The sequence below is a fragment of the Carassius gibelio genome, chromosome B7, assembly GCF_023724105.1.
Source record: "Carassius gibelio isolate Cgi1373 ecotype wild population from Czech Republic chromosome B7, carGib1.2-hapl.c, whole genome shotgun sequence".
Taxonomy (NCBI): domain Eukaryota; kingdom Metazoa; phylum Chordata; class Actinopteri; order Cypriniformes; family Cyprinidae; genus Carassius; species Carassius gibelio.
In genome coordinates this window covers 5437138-5451700 of record NC_068402.1, presented here as the reverse complement: position 1 = coordinate 5451700, position 14563 = coordinate 5437138, and the positions used below count along the sequence as shown (strand labels likewise).

General features: G+C 38.2%; 1 protein-coding gene across 2 annotated transcripts in view; it reads right to left on the bottom strand.

Annotated features, from left to right (window-relative positions):
• Window positions 1-14563, bottom strand: part of LOC127962100 (chromodomain-helicase-DNA-binding protein 3-like) — a 50069-nt gene that overhangs the window by 7105 nt on the left and 28401 nt on the right. For both annotated transcript variants that reach the window (XM_052561549.1, XM_052561550.1), the window contains exons 35-39: window positions 12431-12539; window positions 12019-12151; window positions 8612-8807; window positions 6089-6252; window positions 5237-5363 (exon numbers count right to left, since the gene is read on the bottom strand). In XM_052561549.1, coding sequence (XP_052417509.1) covers window positions 5237-5363; window positions 6089-6252; window positions 8612-8807; window positions 12019-12151; window positions 12431-12539 — 729 coding nt within the window. The remainder of the gene's footprint in view (window positions 1-5236; window positions 5364-6088; window positions 6253-8611; window positions 8808-12018; window positions 12152-12430; window positions 12540-14563) is intronic.

Here is a 14563-nt window from a genome sequence, read left to right as displayed (position 1 = left end):
TAGCATGAGTCCTCAATATTGAGAAAACAGAGAAAAACCCATAACTGTAGGCAGGAGGCTGGAAGGAGGCTTTCTCTCGAACAAAGAAAAAGCATAAAATCTTCCAGTTTGTGTCTCCCACTCTTACAAATACTCCAGAGAGCCAGACTCAGGACGTCCACTGGCTGTGAGAGCAGTGAAGCACCAAACTTTCACAAGGTAGAAAAAAAACAAAAGAGAGAGAGAGAGATTCGGGCATTTTTTTGCCAAAGAAATCTGTGTTGACATAATGTGTCTAAAACCTTTTGCTCTATGAAGTTCATGACATGTAAAACGCTAAGAGTTTAAGTGGCAATGACTTCAAAAAGAAAACAAGACATGCTCGCCAAGGTCTTTATTTCGGACAACTTTAAGAATGATTGAGCGAGATGTTACGGGGTCCGCTAGGATTTTTACAGAGGCAAAGCGGAGCTCACACTCCATTTTGTCTCTCTCCTCCTCCTTCTCACTTCTTCCTCTGTCTTTTAGAGAGATTTCAGACCGGGTCCAAAAATGTCCTATTATGGAGTACATTAAACAGATCAACACAGTCTGTCCTTCAGTTTTCTATTTTCTTTTCTATCTCTTTCTCTCGTTTTTTTGTTTAGTCTGGCATGCTGTTTTCATCTCGCTCCCTGGCTCGGTTTAAACTGGGGTCACCGCAGTTGTCTTAATCAGGGACCAGAGGGTTCAAACGGGCCCCAAGCGGGGCATATTTTTAGCCAGGCGAGGGTTCAGTGTGTACAGCCTCAACAGACCCAATCAGCCTCTGCACCCACCAGGATCTGAAGTCTAGGGCTATTTCGGTGACAGACAGAGACTGAAAGAGAGAGACAAAGAGCGAGCATCTAGCTCTGCCTCCAGGGGGTTTAAAAAACCGGCGTAAAGGCACAGGCACATTTATGTTTCTTCATGGTTTTTTTTCTCTCTCTTAAAAATATCTGAGTAGAAAAGCAAAAAAATGTTCCCTCGGCTGAGCGATTCCTGGCACGGCTAACGTTCTGGATAACTGTAATGACATTTTCAGAAAAAGCACCATTGCAAGAAAATATGCCTCCCTTAGACGCTGTGGTAGAAAGATTGGTATCAGGACACTCAATCCACTCTGCACGGGTAAAAAAAGGCAGGACGATGGACAGAGTTTGGCCTCTGATAGAATAAACAGAAAACGGCAAACAAAAACAACTACATTTGTCCTTCTCAGTGCTTCCTGCACACATATGCTGTTACAGAGCTAATATTGAAACAATAAACTCACTGGCAGGGCTAATCTGTTCTCTTGGACCAAAGATGGAGAAAGGGAAATCATTTAGCCAAAATTCCACAGGGGCCCTCTCAAATTAAAATGTAATTAAGTGCACTAACCAGAATCATATTTTTGCAGAAATATGAATACATCAAGTGTGACTTGTGTCAATGTAGTTTTTTTTCCACTTAGGACAGAACATGTGCTTGCATTTCTGAACAGTGACATACTGAGCAAGGATTAAATCTGTAACCTTGTTTTACAATTTAAGTATTAAATACTAAGCTACTGAATACTGAAATCTGTGGAACACAAATCATTTGAAAGTTTGATAACTGTTTAAACCTTTTTCAAGATTCAGTGCTTTATGGAGAAACTACATACCAAATGTCAAATCCAGCCTCTCATGCACTGACCTCACAAATTATTGTGAAATAGAGCATCCGTACGCCCACATAAACACAAATAGACTGAGAGAGAAAGAGCAAGAAAAAAAAAACAGGGAGAAAAACAGAGAAGTTGAATCGTTTGGATTTTGCCACGTTAATCGTAAGATGGTAAAGTTACAGCTTAAAGCATTGTCCATTTCTCAACTTATCAAACTATTAAAAACATATCTGTTCATTAAAATGAAGCTGAAATAAAGTGAAACATCAATATGATGAAAAAACGTTTAACTGAAAAGTTATAAATATTAGAAATGCTGTCTTGGCAGTTAACTGAAATAGGATGAATCACTAGGATTAGTAACTGGAAATAATTTGAACCTGAATAATAATAAAGGAAACCTAAATAGTAAAATTTAAAAACACTTATAAAATGACAAATACATAACATAACTAAAAATGAAAATTTAAAACTGAGAATATAAAAATAAAAACCACTTCAAAATATCTATAATATTCAATAAACAATACTTAACTGGTGTAGTCTGATTCACAAATGACTCTTTTGAACTGATTCTTTTAATTAATCGATTAAAAAGACTCATCCTGACCGGATGTTTGTAGGACAATGTGCATTGTGTCGGTAATTTAATTTTAAAAAGTTTGAAAACTCATTATTGTTTTGTTGGGTATGTAGCTACAACTCGGTTGCAAAATCATTCATTCATTTCACTTATTCACTGGTGTTTTATATGTGCGAATGGTGCATATATTTACAAATATGCTTACATTTTACTAATGCCACCAAGAATTCTTCAGCCCTTAAAGGTAAAGTACATTCTACCAGATCTGTGTCACCAAAAGGAACAGCAAAAATAATAACTGTTTGCAAACAGGTTTTCAGAAGACTCCCCTCTCTATCTGTCACTGGCTCCGCCCCTAACTCATGCATTGGATCTCAATGTTTTGATAGCACCACAGAGCCACAGTGTGTTTATATTTTTAGGCAGAATCACCCCATGAATATCCTACTTATAGCTGTCTCTCCATGTTAAGCTGTGACAGGAGAATTTAACATCCAGAAAAATTGACTTCAACGTTTCACCATCTAGCAGATGCTCTAATCCAGAGCTGCTTACAAGAAGCACTTTGTTTTCACATTTTGAAACTGCCATAATCAACAGATGGCAAGCAAATCTGCCTTTCAAATTTAAACCAACTAAACAAACACATCAGTACCTCCAGCTGGTCAAAACAGATTTCAATTCAACGTGTCATTTTAGAACTTCATGTTTAGAATTTAGAACACAATTATTATTTTTTTTAAATCACAAAAATTCTAATCAACGGTTTTTCAACCTTGACGTGCTTTTGCGTTTAATACGAGCAGTTAACAAACGCTGATCTGCTTTTTGGTCAGTGTTACAGTTTTTTTCAATCGTTAACAAGCGCTTACCCATACTTCAGATACTTTTTCTAAACTCTTAACACAGACTGACACCTACAAAACACAATTGGCCAAATGGATAATTTTCTTCTCAAAAACACATTTTGTTAAATATATACTAAATCTTCATTTCAAAATAGAACACATCTTTCTCTGCACACACCAACTTTACCAAAACACTGGAAATCTGACTCAAAATTAAATTATTCTGTCAAAGAATAACACTTGTTTTCACCTCAAAAGGTACATGCAGTCAATCAAAGTACACCAGGTTTCAAAATACTGGCTATTGTTGACATTACAAAAACTGCATAGACTTTTCAGTCTCAGTTTTACAGGTATTTGCATGCAAAACATGCAATTCACTGTTTTACACTAAATTTCTTGGTTAGAAACTGTATGTCCAAATGTACAGTAATGTTCACATTCAAAAGCATTCCAGTAAAAAGCTATTTGTTTCCTTTACTGTTTACTGCAGGAGGTACAGTAGAAACACGGTATGATAGAACAGAAAAGGTTTGACAGTATTGCTTACAGTGGACAAAATATCCACGAAACACATAAGAGCATTCTGAACAAAAAAACAACAACAGCAAAAAGCCCAGATAAAAAGGGTGGGGGGAGGGGGGGTAAAATAAAAACAATCTCTCACTGCTCCTGCTCCTCTCACTGCATCTCTCACTGCTCCTGCTCCTCTCACTGCATCTCTCACTGCTCCTGCTCCTCTCACTGCATCTCTCACTGCTCCTGCTTCTCTCACTGCTCCTGCTCCTCTCACTGCTCCTGCTCCTCTCACTGCTCCTGCTCCTCTCACTGCTCCTGCTCCTCTCACTGCTCCTCTCACTGCTCCTGCTCCTCTCACTGCTCCTGCTCCTCTCACTGCTCCTGCTCCTCTCACTGCTCCTCTCACTGCTCCTGCTCCTCTCACTGCTCCTGCTCCTCTCACTGCTCCTGCTCCTCTCACTGCTCCTCTCACTGCTCCTGCTCCTCTCACTGCTCCTGCTCCTCTCACTGCTCCTGCTCCTCTCACTGCTCCTCTCACTGCTCCTCTTACTGCTCCTCTCACTGCTCCTGCTCCTCTCACTGCTCCTGCTCATCTCACTGCTCTTGCACCTCTCACTGCTCCTCTCACTGCTCCTGCTCCTCTCACTGCTCCTGCTCCTCTCACTGCTCCTCTCACTGCTCCTCTTACTGCTCCTCTCACTGCTCCTGCTCATCTCACTGCTCTTGCACTTCTCACTGCTCCTCTCACTGCTCCTGCTCCTCTCACTGCTCCTGCTCCTCTCACTGCTCCTCTCACTGCTCCTGCTCCTCTCACTGCTCCTGCTCCTCTCACTGCTCCTGCTTCTCTCACTGCTCCTGCTCCTCTCACTGCTCCTCTCACTGCTCCTCTTACTGCTCCTCTCACTGCTCCTGCTCATCTCACTGCTCTTGCACCTCTCACTGCTCCTGCTCCTCTCACTGCTCCTGCTCCTCTCACTGCTCCTCTCACTGCTCCTGCTCCTCTCACTGCTCCTGCTCCTCTCACTGCTCCTCTCACTGCTCCTGCTCCTCTCACTGCTCCTGCTCCTCTCACTGCTCCTCTCACTGCTCCTGCTCCTCTCACTGCTCCTGCTCCTCTCACTGCTCCTCTCACTGCTCCTGCTCCTCTCACTGCTCTTGCACCTCTCACTGCTCCTGCTCCTCTCACTGCATATCTCACTTGGCCTGCTCTTCTCCCTGGGCCCCTTGCTCTTACTCTTCCTCGTCCGTATACTGTATCTAAGGTTTGGAACATTGTTTTTGCTATTGTGGGATGTTGTGTGTTAACATTTGTAAATACTACCAAAACGATCCATAATTTTGTTGGGAGGTATAGCTTGTCTGTTCAGAAAATGTAAGCATTGTGGAAATGTGTTCAATGAATCCATATTGTGTGAAAACGACATGAAATGTGTGAATGGTATGGCCACAATAGATAGATGCTGTGCTAATTGTGTTTAGAGTTTTGAAAATGTGACAACTGCTTGGACAAATGCTTGTTAGCGACTGAAAAAAACTGTAATGAAAAGCCTTTAAAATGGTTCAGGGTAACCAGAGTGTGAGATCACTGGAGGCTGTTTTGGGGTGCCTTTCTGGGGACGAAGCAGCAAAACTGACCTGATATGAAAGCGCCAGGGGACATCTGGCTGTAGTTGGCCCCAGCTAGAGTGAGAGCCACTGAAGGTGCAGGTGTGAAGGGAGGGCCGTAATTCTGTGGGGTGGCGTACGGTCCTGGAGGAATAGGCTAGATAAAGAGAGAAAAAGAGATTGTGTTATTAACCTTAGAATGCAAAGGGATTTCATTTTAAGCAGCTAAAAAAAAAAATACAAACTTAACTCAGAGTTTCTTTGCACATTTTATTAATACCAAATGTGAGCATATTTACTATTTTATATTATTTTTTTATTATTTTCTGTGTCAGTCATACATAAATTTAAATCGTATGGAATATGTTTAGATTTTAAATATACTGATGCAATTATATAAATAGTTAAATATTTACAAGCCTGAGCATTTACCAATTGTGAAGAGTGTATGTACACTATTGTCAGTCAGTAAAAATGTTTTTTTTTTTTTTTCACATGTGTCATATACTCAACACATTTATTTGATAAAAATACAGTAAAAATGGCAAATATTATTATGATTTCAAATGATTTTTTCATACCTAGTAAATTTTAAAATGTAATTTATTCCTGTGATGACAAAGCTGAATTCACCCCAGTCTTCAGTGTCACATGATCCTACAGAAATCATTCTAATATGCAGATTAGCTGCTCAGGAAACTTGTGATTTTTGTGGAAACCATGCAATTTCTTTTAGGATTCTTTGCTGACTACAATTTTTTGTTTAATTTAATACATCCTTACTGAAGAAAAGACTGCCCGCAGCCTTGTGAGAGGTAGTGTACTTTGTAATAATTTAATATCTGTATGAATATGTACATTCATATGTACTTGTGTATTTACCGGTGGTGTGTGTGTCTCGTTGCCTTTGTTGGCCAGTCTGCTGAGGATGCTTCTCTCTGACATCTGCAGGCGGGCCGTGATCGGTGGGACTCTAGAGAGTGTTGCTGGGAGCCGCATTACATCTGCCTTCATGTCACTCAGAAGCTCCTCCAGTTGGTTAAGAACTACAAAAATGTCCATCATTACAACATACAGCATGCTAACAGGAACATAAAGGATGTGGTTGTAAAGTTAAAGTTAAGTTTTATTGAATAGAAATAAATCTGAAATAAAATGAAATATACACTGAACAAAGTTATAAATGCAACACTTTTGTTTTTGCCCCCATTTTTCATTAGTTGAACTCAAAGATCTAAGACTTTTTCTATGTGCACAAATATTTATCTCAAATATTGTTCACAAATCTGCCTAAATCTGTGTTAGTGAGCACTTCTCCTTTGCCGAGATAATCCATCCACCTCACAGGTGTGGCATATCAAGGTGCTGATCAGGTGCATTTTATTGATGGCATTTTGAATGCACAGAGATACAGTGATGAGATCCTGAGGCCTATTGTTGTGCCATTCATCCACGAACATCACCTCATGTTGCAGCATGATAATGCACGGCCCCATGTTGCAAGGATCAGTACACAATTCCTGGAAGCTGAAAACATTCCAGTTCTTGTGTTATGAACTTTAAAATATGCTATGCATCTGTGTACTCTTTTTTTTGTATGTGTTTTTTTTTTTTTTTGCTCGTTTGTGTAGATGTGTTTGTGTTCCAGGTGGATGTGGCTTCTGTTAACCAGCTGAAGATGGTGATTGGTCCAACTATACACATGAACCAGATATAAGGACCGCCCCAAACACTCGTCTAGGCCTTTTGAGCCTTGTTGACTGCTTTCTGGTTTCGCTTGCATTCTAAAGTTTTGTATGCTATTGTTTGTATCTTTGTCGTTTGGTAGTGAGTGTTATATCAGAGAGATATATTCTGTGTAGTGAATCTGTTAAGTGTCTGTCATTGTTAGTTCATATGCTGGATCTCCTGTTTCTCTGAACATTGCCTGTTTTTGACTACGTTTTTGACTATGGCCAGCATACTCAACAGACATATCACCCATTGAGCATGTTTGGGATGCTCTGGATCGACATATACAACAGCGTGTTCCAGTTCCTGCCAATATCCAGCAGCTTCACACAGCTATTGAAGAGGAGTGGACAACCTGATCAACTCTATGTGAAGGAGATGTGTTGCACTGCGTGAGGCAAATGGTGGTCACACCAGATATTGACTGTTTTTCGGATGCCATTATGCGTCGGTGCGTAGCAAAATGTGTCGTCCTAGTTTTTGATACGCGACACGCCGATGCATGCAATACTATGCGCTGTCGGTGGGGGCGACATTGCAAGTATTGTACATTAATTCAAGTAGTGTTTACAGAAGAAGAACGTTTGAATACAATGGCGGGCGAAGAGGAAAAATTATGCGCAATTATACGTATTCATCCACATTTATACGATAGTTCATCAGCAACAGAATACACTCCTCTTCAGTTGCCATTGTGATCTGAATATCACGCGACCAGTGACTCTACTAATATCACACGACTCTACTACCCCCTGTTGAGTGAGCGGTGTATTGCATACACGCATCGCCCGTGACGCTTGCGTCCACTGTTTAGACTATGAAAAGGAGCACGTCGCTCGCATTTCTCGCGTTGACTATGTAACGGCCCTAACACAGATTTAGACAGATTTGTGAAATTTATTTGCGAGAAATAGGCCTTTTGTATACAAAGATTAAGTCTTAGATTTTTTTGTTCAGCTCAGGAAAAATTGGGGCAAAAAAAAAAAAGTGTTGCATTTATAATTTTGTTCAGTGTATATATACAGTATTAGATGAAAAACTGGAAATTTGAAATAAAATAAGCTGAAGTGCTAATGTTACTTAAATTAAAAACTAGGCGAGTAAATAAAATAAAATATTTAAAACATAACAAACAATTAAATAAAAATATACCTAAAAATGTATAAAAAAGTTACAACTTTACATAAAATGACAAAATATTAAATGTAAAAAATGTACCAATACTAAATATTAATTTTTTTAAATAAATAATACTAAATTAGTACTTGTTTTGAAGCAAATCAAAGACCTTTTTATCACTTTCAGCTTTGAAAGCCAATTGACAGTTCAACTAAATGTGACAGTGAACTCTGATTGTCACATGTGAAATTTATTGGCAGTTCTCTCAGAAATTTCAGACAATAATAAGAGTGACAAGCCAAGTGAACTGGTATCCAATAAATGGTTTATCGGCAAAGATTAAACAACACGCTTGAGAAAACTCCAGGATATTTAAAGTTCCTTGAGTTCTCAAACTGTTCTCATATCAGAGCTGGCAAGAGCACTGGTCCCACTGGATCTATCCAGAAGCCTTTTATCACACGCTCAAGACGCCAGTTACACACAAACATATTCCCTCTCATTTTTCATTTAAAGATTACTTTTGAGACAAACACACACACAAACTTTCCTCACCCTTATGCAAGACAGCATTGGCAGGTTTGTTTCCTGCGAGGGATTCCTTGCTTAGATGTTGATGGGACTCGGCTAGACATTCAACTTCAGCAAATCGAGCGTTCAGGGCCATGGCCGGGTGAGTCGGATCCTGGGTCATGTTGAGGTACGCAGCCCGACGCAGCTGCTCCTCTATCACTAGGGCCTGCTCTAGCAACTGAGAGAGAAAGAGAGAGAGAGATCTTGTGTGTAAGACTAAATTAGTCCGCTAGCTGTTCAGGCAACCCACTAACTACTTGATCTGGCACAGCAGCTGAAAATGACCAACTAAATTTGAATGGATAAAACAATGGTGCTGATGAAAGGATCATTTCAGCACCGCCCACAAGTGCGAATGAAATTTTGAAGCCATAAACCGATTTGTAACGCACACGTTTTTATAATAAAAACGTACACGGACCAACTGTCTTGTCCATGTTCTCTCAATTGAATCCTCTTGAGTCTTGAGTCTCTTGACCTTCTGCAAGCCCCGCCTTGTTCACCCAGTGATTAGGGACTTTAAGCAACAGCCTCTGGTGGAACGGCAACGCCATTCTGGCGTTGTATTGCGCATGCGTGAATTTAACTGATACTTTGTGACGTTCTACTTTAACGGTCTACTTCGGGAGAACAGCTGATTTGCCGGAGTCACCTACAACGTGAGAGATTAGGTAAATAAATTTTATGTTTTATGGCATATGACACTGTAATTTGCATCAGTTTATGATTGTGTGATCACAAACGATCTCATTGGGAATCCCGAGAACATCTATACAGGTAATAAAAAAAATATTTTATTTTACCATGATAGGTAAAAAAAATAAAATAAATGATAGCTTGATTGCATTGTAAGTCGCTTTGGATAAAAGCGTCTTCTAAATGAATTAAAAAAATAAAATAAAAATCTACCAGAATTGGTAGGTCACATTTTCTGACACGAAATTCATTTAAGCATTCGTCTTCCTCCATGTAATCAAGGTTAAAAGGCAAGCATTGCTTACATGGTAAATCTAGGTTTTTAGACTTATTTACATCATACAATATTAAAAACTCCTCTTCTGACAAAAGATTGTCATTTAATGCCAAAAGCAATCCTTCTCTTGCTTTTGTAAATTACATTTTTCTGTATCTCAATAAATGAATTAATGCTGCGTTGCGCTGTCCTGTTTACCGTTGCTTAGTGATTTTTATGTTCTTGGCTACGGTGGTGTGACAGCAAATTTCCAGTCGCTGTAGCCGTTCCATTCGCAGCTGTTGCTTAAAGATCGGCTCAGAATGCATTTTAACTGTGCACATTGAATTTTGCTACATTCATCGGGGGACATTGAATGAAAATACAATCGTAAGTGTCTTGACTGTGAGTGTAAATGCAATTAAGAAAATTAACATTTGAATAATCATTTTGCCAAAGTTTTTGCTTGAACATGTTACACATATCTAATCATTTCTGTAATACATTTTCATTTACATTTTGCAACTTATAAAGCGTTAAAAGTAGTATTCATTTTACATATTAAAACTAGTGTATGAAATAGCAAATTTCATTTTCATTTTGCACCAAATGTTGCACAAATGTATTGGAAAATGTAAATGTAAATACAGAAATGCATTGCCATTTTACATATTGCATTGTCATTTTGCATATTACATCCCAAATTGAATATGCTTCCATAATCTTACACCTGGCGCAATGCGGCACGAGTGTTTTTGCTAGTTTCAGCCTGACACAGTTCTCATATTCTCGCCATGTGCCGCATTATTTAAATAGCAAATGCATTTGCGCTAATTTGTGCGCCCATGCTGGTCTAAAAAAGAGGTGTGTTCAGGTGCATTGTTAACACGTTGCTATTTTGAGGAACTGAAAATAGACTGTGCCATAGACCAACTCAAACCTGGTCTAAAGTCTTTCTTTGTTATTTAAAGAGTGCATTAGTAATATGCGTCTATAGGAGGGTGCACAATGCACATACACTTTGCTTATTACACACACATCTTTAAAATGGAAAAATTACATTACGCCATGTAAATAGCGAACCCACCATGGCGCGAGCGCAACTGGCTTTTAAAAGGGGATGTGAGATAACACTGATTGGTTTATTCCATGTTACGCCCCAAAAACACCCATTACTCATTAAGAGAAAGGGACAAACCATTTAGACCATGCGCCTGGGCATGCCGACCATTTTCCTGTCGTTAAACTAGCAAAAGTGGATTGGGACGTGCGCTTAGATCATTAAAATAGGACCCTATATATTCAAACTAAACGATTATTATCCTTATGATATGTTTTTATATTACTGTTTTATTCCTTTATAGATTGGTGAGATAAATGTAACATAATAAATGTAATTTATTCCTGTGTTGCAGCCATTACTCCAGTCTGCATTTTCACATGATCCTTCAGAAATAACCTCTTATTATCAACAATGAAAACAGTTGATGCTTATATTTTTTGTGGAAACTTATTTTTTTGTCATTCAAAAGAACAGCATTTTTTGAAAAATAAATCTTTTGTAACATCATCTTACTGACCCTAAACTTTTGAACGGTAGTCAATTTTTCATTACATCATCTAAGCACAAGAGTCATCTCAAATTCCTGCTTTAAAAGAGTGAAGAAAAGACAATGGAAAAAATATCATGGGTGAGAGGCTGAGAGAAAAAAAGAAAACCGATTAAGAGACGCCAAAAACTGAGAAAACAGAGTTGGACTGAGGGAGAGTGAAACTGGGAGAAAGATAGACTGCAAAATAATAAGTAATTAAGAAATTTCTTGAACAGAATTGTCAGAAAAGTTACGTCTGGAACGATAAACCCTTCCAGTGATTTATGAGCATGAGAAAGCACCAGCTTCCAATTGAAAAAAGTTCCACTGGAATAACGGCGGTTCTCAGGTTGCTCAACACATTCGGAATTATGTAAGAGAAGAAGAGAAAGACCGAGAAAGAGAGTGAGGGAAGCTGAGAAAAGAAAAACGAGGATGTAGAGAAAAGGATGTGAAACATGTCATGAAGTGAAAAACAGGAAAAACAATGAGACAAGGCTGTTTCACAAGAACGCGTGTCAGCATGTTCAGGTTTGGGTTTGCGAATGTGACGTGTCGAGATGTAGAGATGAGATCTTTAAAATCACACAAACAGCAGAACAAAAGGTAGAGTAAGAAGCATGCCAAAACAAGACACGCAAGTATATAATTATGATACAAATGACAGAACAAAAGAAGCAGCTTTCAAACAATGACCTACCGCAACGCAAGACAAACCGTGTAACATAACTACAAAAGCCACAGTGAAAACCAAATAAAACTCCACCACGGATATCACAACAAACAAAAAGAAAAGAAACTTAACTAAACAAAAGATTTATTAAGATTCTTTATTTACAACATACCTTAAAGCGCCTGGCCAGGAACTTGTTTTTCATCTCTAAGAAGTTTCCCTTGTTGACTTGAGTTTTGAAAGGTTCGTTAACGATGGCGAACTGCGGGTCGTTCTGAATGTCCTGCCACCGTGCATAGCCATGGCTTCAACAGGTCAAGGGTCAAAGTTCAAACCCGTCAAATTACACTAGACCATGATATGCATTCAAATCTAAAGATCTTTATCTTTTAAATAAAAGAATAACAATTTTGCTGTCTGTAGTTTCGCTAAAGAAAACTGATGTATTTGAAGGAACCCCGCTTTTCCTTGTTCTTCTTGGCTTTGGGCTCTAAACAAACTGTTCATTTAGTAAACGCAGTATAAATATACATTAATGGAACTGGATTATTTCTACGGTGACAGCAGCCTATCTACAAGGATACCACACGATGCCTGCCAGCAGCCAGAAGTCGTGTCGCCGGTGCCAGATCTCGTTGATCTTGCCTGAAGAAATGGCCGCCCGCTCCTCGTTCTGCCAAAGAGTATGGAGCTCTGTAGATAAAAGAAACACACAACGCGGCCACATATCACTTACAATCTGTTTATACCTGCAGACGAAGAAATAAACAAAAGGTAACAATCTTCCGACAACAAAGCTAGCAAGTATGTAAATGGAGTTAGCGATCTATAAACTACTCCAGCGTGTGCTTAGTGTTTGCTTGAAATGTTTTCTCAGCGCTGGTGAAATGTTTATGAACGATATGCATAAACCCCTGTTTTTTTTTTAAGTGTAAATTAAACTATATACAGTGATTGGCTTCTGGGAACTGAAACTATTTATAGCGGCTGGGGCTTGGAAAGAAAAATCAAAGAAATAATAGACCAGACAAATGAGCACCAGACTGCTAACAGAGGGCTGGTAAATATTAAGGGGTTAAAATATTCAATCAGGGTTGCACAGATAATACAATTATGGCTGATATCGATAAGCCAATACATTTTTTAAGTGTTAAGGCTAATACTAATAAATTAATTAGAATATGATATTTTTGATGCTGCTTTGACTATATTAATAATAAAAAAAATTAAGTTTTAAATGTTAAAAAATTTATTTTATAAACATTTAAGTGAGTATTAGATGATGGCAAATGTAAAAATGAGAAATGAGCATGCACAATTAAATATGCAATACTGAGGTTAAAATCTTTTAATATCTGCTCGATAACCAATGCAACATGCATCCTTGATTAAAATATTTACAAGTGAGTTTTATGATTTAGTTAACCAACTCTGGCATATCTGAGCAGTTAACAGTTTGAAATGGAAGAAAAAGCAAACACTTTTTTCAAGTGACATTGATGGTATTTGTCAGGTGATGATTCATAGTAGATGAAAAATAATTTAGCGCTGGTCATTACAATCATCTTCAAATAATTTCCCAGAATTTGTGATGAGAAAATGGCACTCCTACTCTTGAACTCTCCCTTTATATTCCCAATACTCCCTTTACAGTATCCACCCTTACCACATACCAATTATTCATAGTATTAGTCTCACAGAGAAATATTGATGTATGCACTTATTCAGTATCTGCACACAAAACATAAACACAAAAGTGTGCGTTTACATACTGATTGCCCATGAATATAAGCAGAATGCATGAAATCATAGGTTTTCGTATTTCAGCAATTTAGGAAATAATCAATGGTGAACGATGGAAACTAATCTAAGGGAAGCTTTTATAAACCACTGACAGATGAAATCACTACTTGCCGTTCCTGGTAAAACCACTGAACAGAAGCTAAAATGCACTTCAGAATGTGACCACACTGTCATGTTACCTCGACAACACACTGTTACATTGTGTTTTATCATAACGGTACATGCTTTATTTAACATGAGCGAGCACCTTTACGTAATGTTGCCACAATTACCTGCCACAATTACTGTGCTTGTCAATACTTGGTAAACAATGAACTAGTGTGATGTTACAAGGATAAAAATGGATAAAGGTCAAGATGTGGCAATGAGTAGGATGGCCAGCCACTTTAAGTGACACAATTGTTACTTAATAATTTTTTATTGACACTGCAAACTTCAAGCAGCAGGGTGTCATTTCTGAGCTATTAGCGCCAAACAAAATCGAAAATGTCATTATTACACCATTCCTCCATTGACTGCATTTCAAAATGAGTTGTGTTTGTGATGTGTATTTTGCCCAAAGCTCATGAAAGTGCTAAGGAAGGTCTTGCCAAACTGCAAGAAAATATATAGTTTCATACATATATTTAAAAATATTTCAAAATAGCCCTAGAAATGGTAATGGATATTGAGAATGTAGGATATAAATCAAATATTACTAATTGATTTTTATATATATTTCATGTACAACCCCATTTCCAGAGAAGTTGGGACATTTTGTAAAATGCAATAAAATAACTTTTATTTAGTTACAAAGAAAAGATTTCCAAAGTTTTCACTGACCAATGTAAATGTATTTTATAAATATGTACACATTTTGATTTGGATGGCCTCGGCACACTCCAAAAAAGTCAGGAAAGAGGCATGTTTAACAC